The following is a 22,395-nucleotide window of genomic DNA, read 5'->3' as shown; positions in this document are numbered from 1 at the left end:
TTGCATTTACCGAACACAGGGATTTCATTCATACCAAACAGAGCTCCAGACTACAGAAATTCCCTTAATACCAGGGATCAATTAGTCAAGATGCAATTGCACATTTTGTTCATAAGAAATACAGGTAGTTTGGGGATATTCCCTAAAAGTCCATGTGTTACTGTTTGTTTTTTTCTTCAAATGTGTACCTTCTTGCATTTTTCTTCTTTGCCTTATTTTGTCCCCAATACCATATTTACTGCTGTAGGCAGATGTTACACGAGAAAAGATACATCAGTATTGTACTATATTAATGGTGACCAGTGATCACCTTACCTTTAGGTGGGCAAACAAGTTTGGATAAAGTAAAAAACAACCCACCATCCAAAACCTTCTTCCCATTATTTCTCATGAGCACCGGGCAGCTCAGCACTTCCCAGGGCCCACTGGGAATGCAAGCAGCATATGGCAAGTATGGGAAGCAAGTAATAATAAAAATCGCCTATGAAAGCATCTTCCCAAAAGATTTCCTGCCAGGCGCAGGACACAGAGATACAGCTGGTAGGCAGATGTGTTCTTTTTCCATAGTTTCAGAGAAAAAGAAAGTTTCCATGGAAAATTTGACTTTTCAGTGAAAAGTCCCCTCTGTCAGGCTCTTTACCAGAAAGACCCTCTCGTTCAACAGCCACCCCACCTGCGTCAGGCCCCTTACCATCACCCAGGGAAGGGTTCCAACTGTGGAATCAGGATCCCTGTAACCGTCACACCCCTGCCGCTGACCTGTGGGGTGGCATATTGTAACCACTGCAATGCAGAATGTCCGCCACTGCCTGCTAAGATCCTTTCACTGGGATCAGGTTCCCTAGGGGTTTGGCACTCATAGACTTTAAGGTCAGAAGGGACTACCATGATCATCTAGTCCAGGAGTGGCCAACCTGTGACTCTGAAGCCACATGCGGCTCTTCAGAAGTAAATATGCAGCTCCTTGCATAGGCGCCGACTCTGGGGCTGGAGCTACATGCACTAACTTTCCAATGTGCCGGGGGGTGCTCACTGCACAACCCCTGGCTCTGCCACAAGCCCTGCCCCCACTCCACCCCTTCCCACCCCCTCCCCTGAGCCTGGCCTGCCCTCGCTCCTCCACCCCCCGCCCAGCCTCCTGCATGCCACAAAACGGCTGATCGGGAGGTGCGGGGAGGGAGGGAGGGAGGGGGAGGCGCTGATCGGCAGGGCTGCCAGTGGGTGGGAGGCGCTAGGAGCGGGAGCTGACGGGTGCTGCTGATGTATTACTGTGGCTCTTTGGCAATGTACATTGGTAAATTCTGGCTCCTTCTCAGTCTGGCCACCCCTGATCTAGTCTGACTTCCTGCACATTGCAGACCACAGACACTCACCCACCCACTCCAGACTCCTAACCTCTGGCTGAGTTACTGAAGTCCTCAAATCATGATTTAAAAACCTCAACTTACAGAGCACTCAAAGCTCTCCCCTTTTGGAACCGCTTCCCTCCAGGAGATATCTTTGCTGTTGAGTCCCCCTAACCAGTTCCCCTCAGAAGTCCCTCTCAGAAGCTTTCTGTGTTCTGGGGCTTCCTAAGTGAGCCCTCAGAACTCTTGATTAGGGCCAGGTGTTCGTTAGCTAATTAACAGCACCCAGCCATCTAGGCAACTAACTCCTCACAGGTGGCTCGGGGTCAGTTCATTCTCCTCAGCAGAGTGTGTCCTAGGTAAGCTGAGTGAGTGCCTGACTCCCTCAGGAGCCAGCTACCCTGTGACAGCAGCACAGTCCAGCTCTGCAGGAAGTATCTGATTTGGACTGACAAAGGCTTTCGTCTGTTGTTATTATTTAGCATTCATCTTGTGGTAATACCTCATGGCCCATTGGGCTGGGCACTGTATCAATATATGGTAAATGACTCCCCCTTGCCCCAAAGACCTTACCATCTAACAGGCAAGGTACGAACACATAGAGGAGACAAATGTAGCAGGGTGAGAATGTGGGATAACAAACACAACAGGATGTGCATGACTCTTAGCCAGGCAGCAGTGGCAATCACAGCTCTCCACCTGCCTAAAGTAGGTTGTAACTTACTCTGTGAATGACAGGAAAGGTGAGTTTTGAGGGAGGACTCGAAGGAAGACAAGGTGGTGGCAATGGGTGGCATGTGAACCACCATTCGGGGAGGTTAGCCCCTGTACCTGCCCCTTCTGCCTGAGGCCCTGGCCCTCCCCCTTTCCCACGCCTTCCCCCACTCCTTCTGCCTTTGCCTTCCCCTGCTGGAGCCCCAAGCCCCGCACCGTGGCCGCCGGCCTTCCCACCCCAGCCCTGGACTGCCCCAGCTGCCCAGCAAAGCGCCCTCAGCCCCAGAGCACCAGGCAGGTGGTGTCAGCGCTCCCAGCCCTGGTGTGCCAGGCGGAGAAGCCCTAGAACTCCCAGTCCCAGAGTGCCAGGCAGCACAGTCCCAGTGGCCCCAGTCCCGGAGCACCGGGTGGCCCCAGCGCCCCCAATCCTGGGTGGCCCGAGCACTGGCCCCGGCTGCCCTGAGTCCCAGGCTACAGGCCAGCCTGCTCTAGCCTACTTCAAGGAAGAGGAGCAGTCTGGGTTGGGGCCACTGGGGAAGAGCAGGAAGCAGGAGGGAGCCCCAGGGCAAAGCATGGATAGGGCCATGCCTGGCTGTTTGGGGAGGTTCAGCCTCTCCTGACCTGCCATACCTGCAGCCCATGGTGGTGGCTTTATGGATTTGGACAGGGAGCTTTTCTACCTGTAAGGGGCAGCGTGGGGCAGAGTGTGACAATGCTTGTTGGTGAAATGGAGAAACTACTCTCATAGGCAGAGCAACAGTGGAATTGGCAGAGACTCCACAGAAACCGGTACTCTTGCCAGCATGGCCAAGATAGGCAAAGCTGTGATTTGCACTGGTTGAAATTTCCCTTCACTTGCAACCAGGGTAAGCTCAACCAATGCAAATCACAGCTTTGCTTGGGACTTGTGGCGTGGCTGGAATATACCAGTTGCTGACCCAGCGATTGCTGATTTGGAACTATTCCCAAATACAGACCAGGAGTGACAGGCTCCGATATAACATCTGGTATATTCCCAGTGAGGCACCTGTCTGGACATTCCCATGAACAAGAGTTGCTTCGTGTTCCAAGCACTGAGGTTTATTCCCCGACTCCCCGGCAGTATATAGCATGACAAATGTGCAGAAAGCCAAATGGCATCCCTGATAGTCCGCTAGCCACCACTTTCCTGGCAGAGTTTCAAATCCAGACAGCAAGTTTTCCAGGCAAGCCCAGGGACTCAGCGGAGAGCACTCAGACAACGAGATGGCAGCAAGATGGATGAGACTAAATTGCATGTGGTCATTAAAATTCTTCAACTAAGAATTTTGAGAGCGGGGAAGAAATAAGCCATTACTGGAGAAAGGCTTTCAGGAAATTAATGAATAAAAGGGTTCAGACTGGATGGTTAGAAAATCATGAGACAAAGGTCAGTTTGAACTGAGCTATTATGCTTTAGAGTAAACAGTCACCAGCTTACACTGCAAAAATGTGTGGCAGAGCCACTGAATGTTTGAATACAAGTTATTTGCAGCACCCAATCTTCCGCTGTCTCTCCATCCCCTCCTCGAAGAGCACAGCAGCAACGTACACGTGTTTGAACATTTCAGTTTTAATAATGGCTTTAGTAGCAGGCTTTTAAAACTGCATACAAGTCACTCAGCAACAGGTCGAGCATTCTGCCCATTCACATGCTGTCCCTACGTGCAGCTATCTCCCTACAAGTTCATTAGCGAGTGAGCAGAGTTGTGCAAAACCTCTCTGGTTTTATGTTTGCAATAAGGATTGGCGGCACAGGACAGATCCAGGGCATGGGATGATTCTGTCCAGCCCCTGAACACATCTTCCCTCTCACCCCAGCAGACCTGCTCTACAAAATGGCTTCATCCATGTAGCGTAACTTCACACACACCATATGTGTGAGGTCACATTGCGTGGTGGATGCCATTTTATAGAGCAAAATGGTGTCCTCCGCACATGACCTTGCACCCGCTATAGGTGCGAGGTCACACTGCATGGAGGATGACATTTTGTATGGTATGTATTTCTGCATGTGGCTGGTGGAGATGCTTCAATACGAACGTCTGGACCACAGCACTGAAAGGTTGGAGTACCCATCAGATGAGGGGTTGGGAAGGAACTTTTACAAAGATCAGATTGTCAGGGACCAGGGGTTTTTTTTTCATCATCCCTTAGACATGGATCACCTAGTGGGAACATCTGGGCATATCTCACTTAACCAATTCCCTGCCGTCGCCCGAGTCTTGGGCATTGGTAGCACCGGAATTTCTCCATTCTCTGTCCATGGGACACAACAGTTCAGTCTTCTGAGGACTGAAATATTTTAGTCCAGCTAAAATCATTGGGTTCAGCATAGGGGTATTTTGGTGAAATTTAGTGGCTTGAGATATACAGGAGACTAGACTAGATGATCCAATGATCCTTTCTGGCCTTAAACGTTAAGAAACTATGAAAGCTCCAAAATCTGGATCAAGATTTCAGGATCATTTTGAATCTGAGGTTTTGTTCTATTACAAAGATAGGAACCATGGGCAAACTTAAGATCCAGGTATATGCTTGTATTTCAAACAGTCCAAAAGTGTTTTTCATTATTATTTTGGGGTGTCGGTGGGGGGAAAGTTAGATCCAAGACTTTGGTGTGGGCCTGTGTTTTATGAAGCTATGTAACTGGGAAAAAATGTTGTTCTGTTTTATGTGTGCTATACCTTTAAATTTTAAGGAGTCTCCCTGCCAGCTGCAAGGACAGTTGCCATTTTGTGTTTGGTTCTGAGGCTTGATCCTGTTTCCAATTAAATCAATGGCAAGACTTCCATTAACATAAATAGAACAGGATGAAAAATGTTAGAGTGAGTGTCTCTCTCTGGGAGACTTTACAAGACAGATCCTCAGCTGACATAAATCAGGGCAGCTCCATTAACTTCAGTAGAGCAATGCCGATTTACACCGGCTGAGGATCTAGCCCTGTATGCGTTCTTTCCTTTTTTGGATCTGTGCAAAGCAAGTACAAAGGGGGTGTAACCACTCCCCAAAGAAGGATAGTAAAGTTTTACATCCCCTTTTCCCGAGTGTAAATGACATCACAACATGCGAAGCAGTGGAGAATCAGGACCTCAGGTATAACAACCTGCATGGATCATGGAGGAAGTGGCTCAGGTTGTAGGATCCATATGCACATGAACTGAGTCCCTGGTGCCTCCTACAAACTCTTCCCTCCCACAACCTGTGCTTCTCACCCAATGTTCCATGCAGGTTGCTACATAAGGTGTACATATGACAGGTATGGCCATTTCCTGCAATATACTGGACGAACCTTACTGAATGTATGTGCATTATTTTGGGATTTTATGTAACTTGTCTAGGAAATATGACTAATGTAAACCTGGGGAAGAGTTATGCACTTCGAAGGACTCTTTTTAACAATGGGCTAAGACAAGAATGAACTGTTAATTGTGCAGGTTTCCAAGGAAATACTTGGGAGGAGGAGAACCTCTGGACCCAAATACCTCTGGACCCAATATCTTCTGAAGCTTTGCCTTGGGGAGGGGACCTTTGTCTGGAAATACCTAATCCCAGGATCAAAAGGGCCAAACAGCATATGGGAGTAACTCACAGATTCATGGGTGTTCTAGGTCTGAGCAAGAGGTGTCATGAACTTCTATCCACAGGAAAACCCCTGTGTGGTGTTTGAAGAACTGTTCATTGGCCAGAGCCCCGGCTGGAATCAGGGGGTGATCTCCAGTAAGCGTCTTAGCACTATGTAGGTTCTTCTGTTGTTTTTAAAGTTTTCTCTGTAATGCTTTTAGGTTGAGAAGAAATGTGCTTGCTTAGAAAGAGCTGTGTGGGGTAACTTAGAACATTGGGCAATTGCAACTGTTTATAGGCTTTGAAGACTAAGCAAAGCATAGACACAGGCCTCTTTAGGTGGTCTCTTTTGCTGGTGAATAACACAGTGTAGGCAGGGAACTGAATGTAGCCTGGAAAAACCCCAGAAAGCAGGGCAGAAGAGGTGAAGCCTGGGGAGCCGGAAGCCTGAAAGTGTGGGCCCTCGCCGAACTGTTGCCCTGAACTGTAACAGTACATTCCTCGCTTCTTGAGAACCACTAACCGTTGTATACCTTATACCTTATGCATCGTCTCTGAATCTGGCCCAGTGTGTGAATGTGTATAAAATAATATTGACTTCAATTGAGTTATACCAAGGAACATTTTGCCCCATTGGGCCTGTACTATGTGCTGTTCAACTGCATGCCATGAAGTTGTGTAGGACACCCGCATTGATTGGATACCACATGGCCAGATTCCTCCTTTTATTAGCCATTTTATAAAGCAGAACAACAACCGACAAACACCATTTAAAGTGTTATAGACCTGATCTACACTGGGGGGTGGGGGTGGGATCGATCTAAGATACACAACTTCATCTACGAGAATAGTATAGCTGAAGTCGATGTATCTTAGATCAACTTTGAATCACTTACTTTGCGTCCTCGCGGCGCGGGATCGACAGCCGCCACTCCCCCGTCAACTCCACTTCCACCTCTCGCCGTGGTGGAGTTCCAGAGTCGATGGCAGAGCGATTGGGGATCAATTTATTGCGTCTAGACACGATAAATCGATCCCCGATAGATCGATCACTACCCGCTGATCCAGCGGGTAGTGTAGACATGGCCATAGATATCTGTGAAGCATCATGAACATCGTACATCTGTTATTTACAGTATATTGATAATATATGTCAACATTCATATTCATAATCATGATTTACATATTGGCTTTCGCACTGCAATGGGATCGGGGGGTTTTGATTTACATGGTTGCACTACCACATTTCATGACTGGATGCTACAGAGAACACACTTTTAATGTGCATAATAAATTTGCATCTTCATTAATGCTGATTATTTTATCCACGCAAACCAGGTGATGCAGAAGGCACTAGATGAAATTCTAAACCAAGTCACACCTCAAAGGTTGCGGGCTCGATTCTCCTCTCACTCACCCCATGGTGTAAATCCATTGGCTTAAATGTAAGCAAGGTCAGAATCAGGACCAGAGAATTCAGTTGTGGAAGAGGCCTGTGTTTATATGGCCCTGATTCAGCAAAGTGCTGAAGCAGTGAAGTCATTAGGACTTCAACACATGCTTAAGTGCTTTGCTGAATCACAGCATATGAAAGCATCTGCTGGAAGTTGTAGATAGGCTTGGCAAAATTCAGTTTTTATTGTTTTGTAATTCTGATGGCTAATATCAATATTTATTATATTGGTGGTCAGACACTAATTATTTAATGACTGTAGATGTCGAGATTCAAAAAGTTAAAGCTTTATAACACAAATTGTCAACATCACAAGTCAAAATATACAAAGTAATAGAAATCCTTAAATCAAACTCTAATAAATTCTTAAGCAGCATTTTTCTTACTTTGGCTATCTGTAAATTTCAATTATTATTGATGGAAATATGTTTTTCATCATTTTGAGTGTATATGGTGAAATTGACGTTTACTGACATTTATCAATAAAAATATAATCCTTCCAAGCCTAGTTATATACCAGTGTCCATAAGACTTCGCTAACATCACTGGAATTCACATTGGTAGCATGCAAAGTACCCCAGGAAGCCCCTGTCTAATATCAACTAGGGTTGCAAGAAACTGATTGTAAGTTTCTATCGTAAGGTTTTATTCTGCTGCCCATCAGCTTTGTATCTGATCACCTTCCATGTAAAATCAGTAGCAACTGTGAAGTCCCTAGTGGACTTGGGTGCTGAACACAAAGCATCCAAACCTGAGATGGGTGGAGGGCACTCATCTCCCACTGAAGTTGGCAAACCAATCCTGAGGTCGTTATTGAGGCCCCACTCAGGCAAGGATCCCACTATGATCAAAGTGTAAAATATACGGCTTCCTGTGTGCAAAACTGAGCATGTGAATTCAAACCCACAGGCATTCACATGAGCGACAGCCAAGGGTTTGAATGTTCACAGGAGGGAAAAACAAAATTCATTTTTAAATTCAAGTGAATTCCCCTAGGACAGTGGTTTTCAGACCACTGGCGTCCGCAGATTATGTCTAAGATTTCCAAAGGGGTCCGTACCTCCATTTGAAATTGTTTAGGGGTCCGCAAATGAAAAATGTTGAAAACCACTAGGAGATATGTGGCAGCATTTCCCCGGCTCTGATATTCGGGTAAGGAAACTAACTTAGTCACACAGTGTAATTGAGGTACTGAATTTAGTGATAAAAATATTTCAAATAGCTCTTTCAAGTCCCTTTTCCCCAAAACTGCCAGTTAGAATGTATTCAATAAAAGGTCTTTCTCTGTCACTTTTCTGAATTGATTTGTTTCTCCTGCTTTCTCCAGCGAAAACACCTTAATCCTCTGCAGCTGCAACTTGTGCCATGTCTCTAAACCACAGGTTACGACCTTATTAATGCAGCTCAGCAGGTGGAAAATAAAAGTGCATTGAACCAGCGTGAGAAACACAGGAGATTGATTTATGGAATAATGGGGTATCTGGGAAGTTGCATTCAAAACAGGCAAGTGTATATCACAAAGCTTTAAAGTGCTCTGGTATAACATAATTCTTGTTTGTAGCAAGTATACTCCATACAGTTAAAAACAGAGAGAGGATATTTAACATCACCTATAATGAGACAACATCATGTGATCCAAAAGGGGACGGGAAGGTGAAATTGATCATGGTCAGTTTTGGTCCTTCCTCTGCTGACTCACAAAAACAAACTGAGGAGAGAGCAAAGGGGTGATGCCTGGTGATGGTGATGACACATGCACATGCCTCTACAAACACAACATCATAGAATCATAGAATATCCCAGTTTGAAGGGGCCTCAGGAGGTCATCTAGTCCAACCCCCTGCTCAAAGCAGGACCAATCCCCAACTAAATCATCCCAGCCAGGGCTTTGTCAAGCCTGACCTTAAAAACCTCTAAGGAAGGAGATTCCACCACCTCCCTAGGTAACGCATTCCAGTGCTTCACCACCCTCCTAGTGAAAAAGTTTTTCCTAATATCCAACCTAAACTTCCCCCACTGCAACTTGAGACCATTACTCCTTGTTCTGTCATCTGCTACCACTGAGAACAGTCGAGATCCAGCCTCTTCGGAACCCCCTTTCAGGTAGCTGAAAGCAGCTATCAAATCCCCCCTCATTCTTCTCTTCCGCAGACTAAACAATCCCAGTTCCCTCAACCTCGCCTCATAAGTCATGTGTTCCAGTCCCCTAATCATTTTTGTTGCCCGCCACTGGATGTTTTCCAATTTTTCCACATCTTTCTTGTAGTGTGGGGCCCAAAACTGGACACAGTACTCCAGATGAGGCCTCACCAATGTCGAATAGAGGGGAACAATCACGTCCCTCGATCTCCTGGCAATGCCCCTACTTATACAGCCCAAAATGCCATTGGCCTTCTTGGCAACAAGGGCACACTGTTGACTCATATCCAGCTTCTTGTCCACTGTAACCCCTAGGTCCTTTTCTGCAGAACTGCTGCCAAGCCATTCGGTCCCTAGTCTGTAGCAGTGCATGGGATTCTTCCGTCCTAAGTGCAGGACTCTGCACTTGTCCTTGTTGAACCTCATCAGATTTCTTTTGGCCCAATCCTCTAATTTGTCTAGGTCCCTCTGTATCCTATCCCTACCCTCCAGCGTATCTACCTTTCCTCCCAGTTTAGTGTCATCCGCAAACTTGCTGAGGGTGAAATCCATGCCATCCTCCAGATCACTAATGAAGATATTGAACAAAACTGGCCCGAGGACCGACCCTTGGGGCACTCCGCTTGATACCGGCTGCCAACTAGAAATGGAGCCATTGATCACTACCCGTTGAGCCCGACAATCTAGCCAGTTTTCTATCCACCTTATACTCCATTCATCCAGCTCATACTTCTTTAACTTGCTGGCAAGAATACTGTGGGAGACCGTGCCAAAAGCTTTGTTAAAGTCAAGGAACAACACATCCACTGCTTTCCCCTCATCCACAGAGCCAGTTATCTCATCACAGAAGGTAATTAGATTAGTCAGGCATGAGTTGCCCTTGGTGAATCCATGCTGACTGTTCCTGATCACTTTCCTCTCCTCTAACTTCAGAATTCCTGGATGAGCTGAACTATAAACTGCTTTCCACTTCTACTACCTTTTATCCATGGACTCCAGGGCGCTTTGCAAACATGAATTCACTGAGACTTCTAACAAACTCTGTGAGGAAGGTAAATATTTTTTCTGTTTCACCGCTGAGTAAACTGATAGATGGAGAGGTTAAGAGACTCTTGCTCAAGATCACCCAAGAAGTTTGTGACAAATCTGGAAACAGAATCTGGGAATTCTGAAACTCTCTATATTTCTTTAACCACTGTAATAATTCTAGTTATTCTGTACATATCATTTTAGATTTTCAAACCACAGCAAACATGAATCATCTAACCCTCAAAAGATGTCTAGAAATATGGTGATTAATATCCCCATTTTACATTTGCCTGAAGCCAAACGGCAAGGCAGAGGCAGAGCTGGGATTTGAATAAAGGAGTTCCCAAGTTCAATGCACAAGGCCATGCTGCTTGCATCCCTTCCTAGTTAGAAGATCACGAGCCTGATTTCATTTACGCTCATTTTACACTGGTGTAACCCCAATGACTTCAATGACTGAATACTCTTTGTTGACCAAACATTGGTGTAGGTAAGATCTGAGATACTGAGACTTTTGCAGCCCTTGTCTTGCAGGACTAATCGATTTTGGGGGGATAAGGCAGGTGGAGATGGGGGTACTATCTTGGGGACAATTTAAAGCAGTAAATGTAATTTGTCGGAGAAGTGAGTGGGATAAATTGGATGCCTGTCATGTCTGACAGTGTGCCTTAATCTTGCAACTGTTTACACGTGTGCTTCAACAGAGGCGGCACGGCCTAGTGGACAGAGCAGTGACTAGGATTCAGGATACCTGAGTTCTGATCCTAGCTGTGTCACTGGCCCACTGGATAACCTTGGGCAAGTCACTTTCCCTCTCTATGCCATCTGTAAAATGGGGATAATGGTACTGAGCTCCTTTGAAAAGCACTTTGAGATCTACTGATGAAAGGCACTATACAAACGGTAGGGATTCTTATCAGAAGTCGTCCCACTGATTTCAATGGGACGGCTCAAGGGAATAAAGTAAAGCACATGCCTAAATGTTTGCGGGCTGAGGCTAATGGCATGCAGTTAGCTGTGTTTCCTCTTCAGGCCCTGAAGGAAAGGTTCAACGCAGATCCCACCAGAACTCCGATCACAACAAAAAAAGAAAAGGGAGAAGATTATTTCCCCTCACAGACTCTATATCTGTTTGTTATTTTATTTATCTCAGACCTAAGCTTATCTTGCTCCTGTAGTAAAAATCACCATCTTCTCCCAAGTCTCAAAGTGTAATCCTCTTTGTGAGCCAAGAGATAACTGGGAGAGGAAGAAAAATAAAACCTCAAATAATTGCTCAGCATGAGATAATCTTTGCTTCTCCCTCTTTTCTCTTTCTTGACTGAATAAAATAAATAAATACAACCCAAGAATGGTGGGAAAAAAAATCTATCGAGAGGATTAGGGTGTAGTTAATGCCAGGTCCAGCCGGCAAGAAATCTCATTCGCTTGCTTCAGAGGCAGCATCTCACTTGCCACCAAGAGTCTATTGATCCACTAAGGGTATGTCTACACTACAGCCGCTAGAGTGGGACAGCTACAGCACTGCAGCTATAGGGCCGTATTGTAGACACTTCCTATCTTGACGGAGGGGTTTTTCCATCAATTTAGCTAATCCACGTCCTTGACGGGGGCAGCTAGGTTGACAGCAAGAATTCTTCCATCGACCTAACTGCATCTACAACCAGGCTTTAGGCTGACTTTACTATAGCACTCAGGAAGCAAAATTTGTCACAGCCCTGAGCGACATAGCTAGGTAGATCTAATAATTAAGTGCAGACCAGGCCTGAAGCTTAACTCCCAAGATCTTCACCCTATTTCCTTGCCTCTCCCTTTTGCTGTTTTTCTCACATACACAAGTCAACTGCCAGTATCTTTTTTACTCACTGGATTTGTGAGAAGCTCCATACATTATCACTGCAGAAATAGGATGGGACTGAAGTTAAATTGGCTGAGGAATTCAAAAGAAATGCCATCCTGCCCAATATTAGTATCTTTATAAAGAAAGTAAATCTGTATGCTATTATCAGTAGGCAGTGTGTGTTATAGATTGCTATAGAGCCCAACTGGTCAATAGACTGCTCATGACCATCGATAACATCTTCGACTGCCGAGTTTATAACTAGAACTGGGCAAAATTTTTCAGCCAAAGGTTTTTTAACATCAAAACACATTTTGCAAATTCATGTTAATTTCTCTGAATTGTTTTGGTTGAAAAAAATACTTGAACAATCTGAAAAAAAACCTCAATGTTTTGTTTTGACATTTTTTAAGTTTCATTTTTTTAAATTCAAAATTCCTTTTGTTTTGAAATTTCTTTGCATCTTATTAATGAAAATCTTTCACTTCGTTTGACCCATAGCAATTTTTTGACTTTTCATTTAGCTGAATATTTAAAAAGAAAAATGGTTTCAGGTCAACCCAATCTAATTTGTGTTCAGTTTTTCAGAACTGTGAGTGAACCAAAACATCAGTAATCCACATAGCTCTACTTCTGACCAGTTATAACACAAACTACTCATAAACAGCTCTACTTATAAACAACAGCTAATCATTTTCCAGCACTTTATTAATGTACCTTTAATATGAAGTGTGTTATTTGTATGCCGTGTATCACAGAGAAGACACTTTTCCTAGGTTGTGTGTAGATACAGAAAGACCTCCCTTTCTCCTCTATCTTTTGGAAACAGTCACCAATGTGTGAAAGCAAAGTAAACCAGGGATAGTGTGGTCTTTCACTGGCCAACATCAGCTCTCACGGAATCAAACAAATCAGAGAAATGAAGGATATTTTTTTCCTCCTTCTTATTTCTATTTTCCTTGATTTTTTTAAACAAGTGTGTCAGATGCTTTAAATAATAAGTGCCCTTCCATCATTTTCTCCCCTATTACACCAAAAATGGGAGACCTCCAATGGGACCATCACAAGGATCCTCACTCATGGCCATCGGTGAAGCAAAGAAAATGGATTTCACCAGGAAAGAGAGGAGAAGAAAATAGAAAAAAAACCATACTTGACACTCATATGAACATTCTTCCTCTGAAGAATGTTTTTTTTGGGGGGGAGGTGTTCGGGGGGGGGAGAAAACCTGGATTTGTGCTGGAAATGGCCCACCTTGATTATCATACACATTGTAAGGAGAGTGATCACTTTACATAAGCTATTACCAGCAGGAGAGTGGGGTGGGGGGAGAGAAAACCTTTTGTAGTGACAATCACCCATTTTTTCATGGTTTGTGTGTATAAAAACGTCTTCTGTACTTTCCACAGTATGCATCTGATGAAGTGAGCTACACGAAAGCGTATGCTCAAATAAATTGGTTAGTCTCTAAGGTGCCACAAGTACTCCTTTTCTTTTTGCAAATACAGACTAACACGGCTGTTACTCTGAAATTCTTCCTCTGAGGTTCTCGAAGCAATTGACAAACTCGAGGGTCAAGCTGAAGCCCACTGAAGTCAATGGGAAACATTCCCAGATAGCTCAGAGGCTGAAAAATCTGACGCACGTCCTCAATATGCATGTGAGAGTGACAACAACATTGGAGACAGCAGGATCGCTCATGAGCTTCAAGTTAAGCACGTGCATCAGGAGCCCAAGAGAGGGCTTTAGCTGTGATCATTGCACAAAACTCATGAATTGCCCATAAGAGTTCAGCAGGTGGAAATAAGGTAGCATATGCCCTTAACTAATTAACCCTCCGAAAAGACTACACTCCTGTGAGGTAGATAAACATGCCTATACCCTTCTTACAAAAGGGTAAACTGAGGCAGCAGCAGCTTGCTCATGCACACGGAGCATGTCAGTAACAACTTTGGGAAACAATTCAGGGGCTTACTGCTTTTCTCTTCCCTCACAGCATATGAGCAGCTTCTGTTGACCTCAGCAAGAGTTACTATAATACAACCAGAGAACTGGGAACCCAGGAGTCTTGACTAACAGGCCATCTGCTCTAACCACTACACGACACTCGCAGTCAAGCAGTAAGTGTAGGCAGACAACTTCATTTCAACCTGCATAATGTGCCTGGTCTATTCATAAACCTCTACAAGAGAAGGGAACATGGAAATGTGAAGTGGTGATCAGTCCACCCAGTCCTAATAACAATGGATGTGGGCTAGGAAACCCTTACTATTCACTTGACCAGTCCTCAAACACAGGGGCACCCCTACAGGCATTACACATGAGGTATAACAGAACCTCAGAGCTATGAACACCAGAGTTCTGAACTGACCAGCCAACCACACACCTCATTTGGAACCCGAAATATGCAATCAGGCAGCAGCAGACACACACACACACACACACACACACACACACAAAAGCAAATACAGTACAGTACTGTGTTAAATGTAAACGACTAAAAAAAAATAAAGGGAAAGTTTAAAAAAATGATTTGACAAAGTACGGAAACTGTTTCTGTGCTTGTTTCATTTAATTTAAGATGATTAAAAGCAGCATTTTTCTATGCATAGTAAGGTTTCAAAGCTGTATTAAGTCAATGGTCAGTTGTAAACTTTTGAAAGAACCACCATAGCGTTTTGTTCAGAGTCACGAACATTTCAGAGTGACGAACAACCTCCATTCCCGAGGTGTCCCAAACTCTGTGGTTCTACTCTAGGATCACTGGGGCAGCTTTATGGGATGGAGCTCTTGCCATTGCAAACTGAAATTCAAGGGTTACAGATCAAAACAGGGGGGTTGTTGGTTGGGTTTCGATCAATTGGTTTATTAATTCCAAACAGGATTGTGTGTAAAACAACACAAAACAAAGAAAACCCTAAGTGACAGTTACATGAAATGCATTATCGAGCTAGTTGAACAAGACAATCAGACCTCAGTCCCATCATCCCCAAGAATGAGAGAACAGAGGACTAAAAGAGAGAAAGAGCGAGAGTGCAAGAAAGAGCTTAGCTGTGAACCTTCCAGCATGTAAAAAATCCAATTAAATTCAATAAAAGAACCGTACCGGAGTGTTCGTGTTTAAGTAAGACGATAATTATTCCTTCAATTTATCTACATACCTCCAAAGCGAGCTCTCGGTGATGCTCCCCAGGCTATAGTCATACAGCTTGGTCAGAATTAGAATCACCTGGAGGCAAAAGACAAAACCGTGGTTAGTCTGAAACAATTACAATCTCCTAGAACTGAAATGACCCGAGGGAGGGTTTAGGATTCCTTTAATGGGTGCTTAACATAATTGAACGAATTGTTAAAGCATTTGGCTAAACTGACATGAGAAGTGCTTGCAGATGCTGTAGACTGAGCGAACCTTTCCCTGTTCAGTGCTGCGGTAACATTTTACAGTGCCTTCTTCCACCAGGAGGCAAAGCGGGTGAGGGGGCTGATATGCCAGCCAAAATACTTTTAGATACAGGAGGATATCTGCAGTATGTGGCAGAAAGAGTGATTGCCTTCCACTGGAACAACAAGGAGTCCAGTGGCACCTTAAAGACTAACAGATTTATTTGAGCATAAGCTTTCATGGGTAAAAACCCCACTTCTTTAGATGCATGGAGTGAAAATTACAGATGCAGACATAAAACGAAAAGCTTATGCTCACATAAATCTGTTAGTTTTTAAGGTGCCACTGGACTCTTTGTTGTTTTTGTGGATACAGACTAACACGGCTACCCCCTGATACACTGGGATTCCTGAGCATGGGAACCACCAGCCTGGAATGGAGCAGAGGTCCTTTTCAGCCAGAATCTTGTCTTCCATGGTGGTCAGTGCCAGAAGAAGATGTAAGAACCCTGAAGAAGGCCAATGTGGGCTAATCTGCCCCCCATTTAAGGCCTCAGTCTAACCGTTAAAAAGTAGAGAGTGGCTTAAATTCCAAAGCATGAGATTTGGGATACCTTCCAACATTTTGCTTAGGGATCAAAAATCCCTGTCAGGCAACCTAATCATACCTTATGATTCGATTAACTATGCTGAGTTTTGCTTTAAATTAAGGATTTCTGGGCCAGATCTTTCACCCTTTACTGACACGAGTACAATGTACTAACACAAATGGTCCCATTGTCCTCGCATAGAAAGAAGTGTAGGCTTAGCTCCTGGGCGTCCCATGTAAACCTCCTATCATTGTGTGTGAATATGATGATGATGCCCTCTAGTGGTGGGCCCACAAAGATGAGAAAGAGACCTACGGTAGAACCTCAAAGGTACGGACCCCAGAGTTATGGACTGACCTGTCAACTAGACACCAAGTGAAACTGGAAGTAACCAGTCAGGCAGCAGCAGAGACCAAAACATTTTTTAAAAGCAAATGCTGTATTGCATCTTAAAGGTGGGCACACCTGGGCTGCTTGTCCCTGTTCTCACCCCCACCCCTACGCACGGGGCAGCCACTTACAGCAAGATGCTGGGGCTGCCAGCCCAAGGCAGCTGGAGCCAGCAGAACAGGACAGCACTGGGGTCTGCACCGCTTTCATCCCTTCCTTCCCGCCGGGAAGGGGACATGCTGTTTTTACCCCATCACCCAGGAGGACACACACACACACTGCAAACTCATGCAAGTGCTGAGTAGGGAGCTCAGCTGCTGCTGAAACCTGGCCTGGAGTGTCAGCTGCTGGATCCGGAGCCCAAACGTTGTTGAGAGTTACAAACATTTCAGAGTTATGGACAACCTCCATTCCCAAGGTGTCCGTAACTCTGAGGTTCTACTGTTGTTAAGAGACATCTTGTGTAGCTCAGCTGGTAGATGCCTATATTTTTTACAGCTCAAGGCCCAGAATCCTACTTCCAGCCCCATGAATCACAGAATAATAGACTTTTAAGGTCAGAAGGGACCATTATGATCGTCTAGTCTGACCTCCTGCACAACGCAGGCCACAGAATCTCACCCACCCATTCCTGTAACAAACCCCTAACCTATGTCTCAGCTATTGAAGTCCTCAAATCATGGTTTAAAGACTTCAAGGTGCAGAGAATCCTCCAGCAAGTGACCCGTGCCCCACACTGCAGAGGAAGGCGAAAAACCTCCAGGACCTCTGCCAATCTGCCCTGGAGGAAAATTATGCTGTGGGGTCAGGCAAGGAAATAGGGTGAAGATCTTGGAAGTTAAGCTTCAGGCCTGGTCTACACTTAATTATTAGATCTACCTAGCTATGTCGCTCAGGGCTGTGACAAATTTTGCTTCCTGAGTGCTGTAGTAAAGTCAGCCTAAAGCCTGGTTGTAGATGCAGCTAGGTCGACGGAAGAATTCTTGCTGTCAACCTATCTGCCCCCTCTCAAGGATGTGGATTAGCTACATTGATGGAAAAACCCCTCCGTCAATGGAGGAAGTGTCTACAATACCGCCCTACAGCTGCAGTGCAGGAAAGTTGATTATTCTGTATATTAGTACAAGTGCCTCTTAAAGAGAATGCTAGCATGTAGTAGGTGCCGGCACCCTATTGGGATGTCAGATAGCATTCCCACAGAGGGTGCATATACTTAACAAAGACACGTGCCAATTAAGGCTTTGTAAGTGCTAAATTTCAATCACAACCCTCTCAGGAATGGTTATCATTGGCAGCAGGCAGCTGTGTGTTAAAGATACAGAATTATGTTGTCACTGTCCCTCAGTGTGTTCAGCAAAGTGATGTCCATTCTCCACCCAGCTTGAGTAGTGACCCAAAGGACAAAGTGCTCTCGTAGGGTGGATAATGATTACAATCCCCCATTTTGCAGATGGGGAAACTGAGGTCCTGAGACTTTATGCAACCTTTGCCAAAGGCACATAGTGAGCCAGCAGTAAAGGGGGAAAAGAAGCCAGGTTTTTTGCCCTCTGTATCATCTGCTCTAACCACTAGACTTGCTGCCTCTAAACCAGTTGAGTAAATCTACCAGATCTCCAAAGGGGGAAGCAGTGCAGCCCACATTCCCTGAGTTAAAACAGAGAGCTCTCCGGTTGTCTACAACTGAACAGGAGCATAACGAAAGGTTAGCATGTCTCCCTTCTTTCCCACTTGTCCTCTCAAAACAGAGAGATTACATAGATTAGTTGGAGCAGATCCTCCGTCAACACTCCAGGTGGAGGCCCTGCTCTCGCTTGGCCTCTTCCCCCAAGGCTCTGCCCTCGCTCTGCTTCTTCCTGTCCCCTTCTTTCCCCCAAGGCTCCCTCTTCCACCCACCATTCCCTCCTCTCTGCCCCCTCCCCCAAGCTCCTCCCACCAGCCACTCGCTGATCGGCAGCCAGCCCCAAGGCAGAACCACTGTGGCTGGTGAGTGATGAGCACCCCTATTTTTTTTCTGTGGGTGCTTGAGCCCCGGAGCACCCACAGAGTCGCTGCCTATGTTATATGCAGTTTTGTTGTAGCCATGTCGGTTCCAGGATATTAGAGAGACAAGGTGAGCAAGGTAATATTTTTTTGTTGGACTGACTTCTGTTGTGGAGAGAGACAAGCTTTCGAGCTACACAGAGCTCTTCTATAGGTCTGGGAAAGGTACTCATAGTGTCACTGCTAAATATGCTAAACTATTTGTTTGATCTCATAAGTAGTTAGCACATATTCTAAGGGATCACTGAAAGTTAAGTGGCCCATTAACACCCCTGTAGTTATAGGAAAAAGGGGGGAAGATAGTGGGTTACAGATTGTTCTAAAAAGCCATAAATCCAGTGTCTTTATTAAGACTATAATTTTTCGTGTCTAGCAAAATTATGAATTTAAGCTCCTAGGGTCGTCTCTTGGAAATGTTGTGCAGGTTTCCTTTGAGGATGAGGACTGATAGGTCAGAGTTTGGCTTGGTCTACACTACCAACTTATGTTGATATCACTGCATTGCTCAGAGGTGTGGAAAATGCTGACCTAACACCCCTCCACCCCCCAACGCCCGTATTGACAGGGGTTGACGGGTGGGCTTGTCCAGTTGAAAAGGCTACCGCCTCTAAAGGAGGTGGAGTACCTATGGGGAGGGGAGAAGCTGCAGGTCTAAACAATTGCTTAATGAAAAGTGTTCACCCACAGGTGATATGGTGTTTTTGTCTTTTATCTTTTTCCTGTGTGAGTCCATTCGAGTGATTTTCTAGTTTCACCCATTTAGTTGATATTGGGGCATTTAGTGCTTTGGAAGAGGTACACCACACGTAGGACCCATGGATCTTGAAAGGTGTGTTGCAGGCAGTGCTGATCATTGTTACAGTGGAGATATGTGTGCCAGGTTTTGCATTTGCTGTTCTGCTTCTTTAAGACGGCCCATGAAGAGGTTGGCATATTGGGACGCCCTCCCAGTACCCAGTGCTGTTCCCATTGTTTGGACAAAGTATTTGTCATTGAATGTAAAATTGTTATGGGTAAGGATGAAATGGATGAGTTTGGCAATGTGTTTGGGGTGGATATCTGAGGGCCATTCATTGTCGTGTAAATACTTGTGGCAGGCAGCATCCGATGAAGTGAGCTATAGCTCACGAAAGCTTATGCTCAAATAAATTGGTTAGTCTGTAAGGTGCCACAAGTACTCCTTTTCTTTTTGCGAATACAGACTAACACGGCTGCTACTCTGAAACTTTTCACAAAGCAATCACTCTATATCTAACCTATCAGTCCTCATACTCAAAGGAAACCCACATAACACTTTAAAAAGATGAGCCAGAGAGCTTAAATTCATGACATGACATCAGGAAGTTTCTGCTTTGTTATAACCTTTGTTCCCTCCAAAACAAAATTTCAGCGAAACTGACACCATTTCACAAAGGATTTCAGTTTCAACAGAACCGTATTTGCTGATGACAAACGGTTTTGTCAAAATTTTTCAAACCTGTTCTAGGAATTACTCTGCATTCTACAAATCTGATGAAAAGCTCAAGAGAGTAAAATCCCATTTAGGGAAGTGGTTCTTTGCTCCTTAATAATATTGTGCTGGCACACGATGGCTCCCAGTGGTGGATGGGTAATCTCAATACAAATTATATAAATTCTCTTTATCCTACTCCCATCTATGTTAATGGGAATGTATCCACTGATTTCAATGACAGCAGGATCTGTTATTTGCAGGCTTGGCAGAATTCAATTTTTTCTTCTTTTTATTTTTATAATTTCAACAGCTAAAATCAATGTTTATTTTATTTTTTTTTTCAATTTTTGGCAATTTAAATGTTCACAACTGTTTAAAACCGATAATTGCATGCATTTTTTTACATTTTCATCTATTTAAATTTTCACAGTCACAGGAGATTGGGAGGGTCAGACAATAATTATTTAATTATAGTAGACATTCAGATTCAAAAGGTTAAAGTTTTACAATAATTAAAACACAAGTTGTCTACATACATCACATGTCAAAATATACAAAATAAATATCCTTAAATCTAACTCTAATGAGTTCTCAAGTGGAATTTTTCTGACTTTGCCTGTATGTAAATTTCTAATGTTATATATTGAATTTTTTTTTTCAGTTTGTCGGTGTATGGTGAAATCATAGAATATCAGGATTGGAAGGGACCTCAGGAGGTCATCTAGTCCAACCCCCTGCTCAAAGCAGGACCAATCCCCATTTTTTGCCCCAGATCCCTCAAGGATTGAACTCAGAACCCTGGGTTTAGCAGCCCAATGCTCAAACCACTGAGCTATCCCTCCCCCCTCCACAAAATCAACGTTTACCAACATTTAGCAATAAAAGTCTAATCCCTCCAAGCCTAGTTATCTGTGAAACACATTCACATCTGGATCATTATGAGGAGAGCACTTTCAGATCCTTCTTGGGAAGGGACACCATACAAATAGAAGGCATTTTTGTTATTTCATTACTTGGTGATGTCTATCTAGGTTCTTAGTCTATGCCCATCACTGTGGTATCTGGTCACCTTATACTAGTCAATCGCATCTTATTCTAGAATCATACAGACAACCCCCTCCCATCACAGTAGATGAGAGATTAAAGGACTTATCCAAGGTCACACAGTGAGTCCATAGCAGAGCCAAGAAGTAAGGCCAGCGCTCCAAATTCCCAGTCCAGAGCCTTGACCACAAAACTACTTTTTCTGCCATCTCTCTGTGTAGGGATTCTGACTTCAACACACTTCTGCACCAGATGCTGCACACATAACATATCTCTTAGGTTTCATCAGAGAACATCTCCACAACAGTCTCTCTTTTCCATTCACTTTTCCTGAAGCAGCAGCAGGATGGTTACTCCAACCCAAGACACACAGGCAATGTGAACACCTGGGCAGCAAAATTGCTTATTTATGCCAAATTCCCTTAGGCACTTTTTGTTAAACTGTTATTTCAATAACCTGTGCAAGTCCATCTTTTTTTAAAAAGTATTATTTCTCCTTTGCTGTTTGCATTTCTTTGTTATTCAGACTGCAAAAGGTTAGTCTGTGTTTAATACTGTGGTGGGTTTTGTTGTTACAGCGGTTGGTTTTTTGCTTTGTTTTCCCGGGCTGTCGCTAGATAGCTTAGAGGAACCTAATGATCAAAGACATGCATATTATGTTGTTCTAAGTGTCAGAATATGGGCTGTGATGGAACGCAGTAATGAAATGAAACAGAATTTCTCACCCTTCGCCCTTGTTTTTTTTTCCCTTTCCCACTCCCCACATTTACCAATCAATACAAACTAACAAGTGCAAGAAGAAAAGAACAGCCAAAATAGTGATGCGTCACATACACACACACACACGAGCTGAAAATCTGGTTTTATGCCTGCTCTGATGTGAGCTCTTTTAAAAACTGAGATGAAAAGAGAAACTTTACTCTTTGGTTCTTTCCAGAGATATAAACTCTGTTATTACAGGCAAAGATACAGCTTTGCTTCCATGCCCCTGAAGTAAGGTGGTTTTGAAATGGGTTTCTCACCTTTTCCTGGTTAAGGGAAGTGGCACAGGATGGGATGGCCCTTTGGCAGAGGGGGGCTTAGCTCCACCCGTGACTAATTGGCTGCATACCAGGTGATGTTTTGAGGCCCAGACACAGGTGATGGCCTGCAGGTCATCTGGTCCTCAAATGACAGGGCAGCAAGCAGCAGTTAGAAAACTTCCATTTTGGTTGAAAAGTCATTGTGCCTCACAACCCAAAACATTTTCATGAACAAAAATTTCAATCAGCTCTACATTATGGTGGCCAAGTTTTTGAAACTTGGGAGCCTAGAGTGAATTGCCAACACTTTCTAAAGAACCTAGTTGTTTTGGACACCTTGGATTTTGGGTCCTCAACCAGACATACACCTTA

At 44.3% G+C, this 22,395-nt stretch overlaps 1 protein-coding gene across 2 annotated transcripts in view; it reads right to left on the bottom strand.

Moving 5' to 3' along the window:
- SORCS1 (sortilin related VPS10 domain containing receptor 1) overlaps nt 1-22,395 on the bottom strand; it is a 392,569-nt gene that overhangs the window by 257,601 nt on the left and 112,573 nt on the right. For both annotated transcript variants that reach the window (XM_037905184.2, XM_043551774.1), the window contains exon 2: nt 15,265-15,332. In XM_037905184.2, the coding sequence (XP_037761112.2) occupies nt 15,265-15,332 (68 nt within the window). The remainder of the gene's footprint in view (nt 1-15,264; nt 15,333-22,395) is intronic.

This window comes from Chelonia mydas, chromosome 7 (genome assembly GCF_015237465.2).
Source record: "Chelonia mydas isolate rCheMyd1 chromosome 7, rCheMyd1.pri.v2, whole genome shotgun sequence".
In the NCBI taxonomy this organism is placed as follows: domain Eukaryota; kingdom Metazoa; phylum Chordata; order Testudines; family Cheloniidae; genus Chelonia; species Chelonia mydas.
The sequence above is the reverse complement of the archived record's forward strand: the minus strand, read 5'-3'. Positions and strand labels throughout refer to the sequence as shown.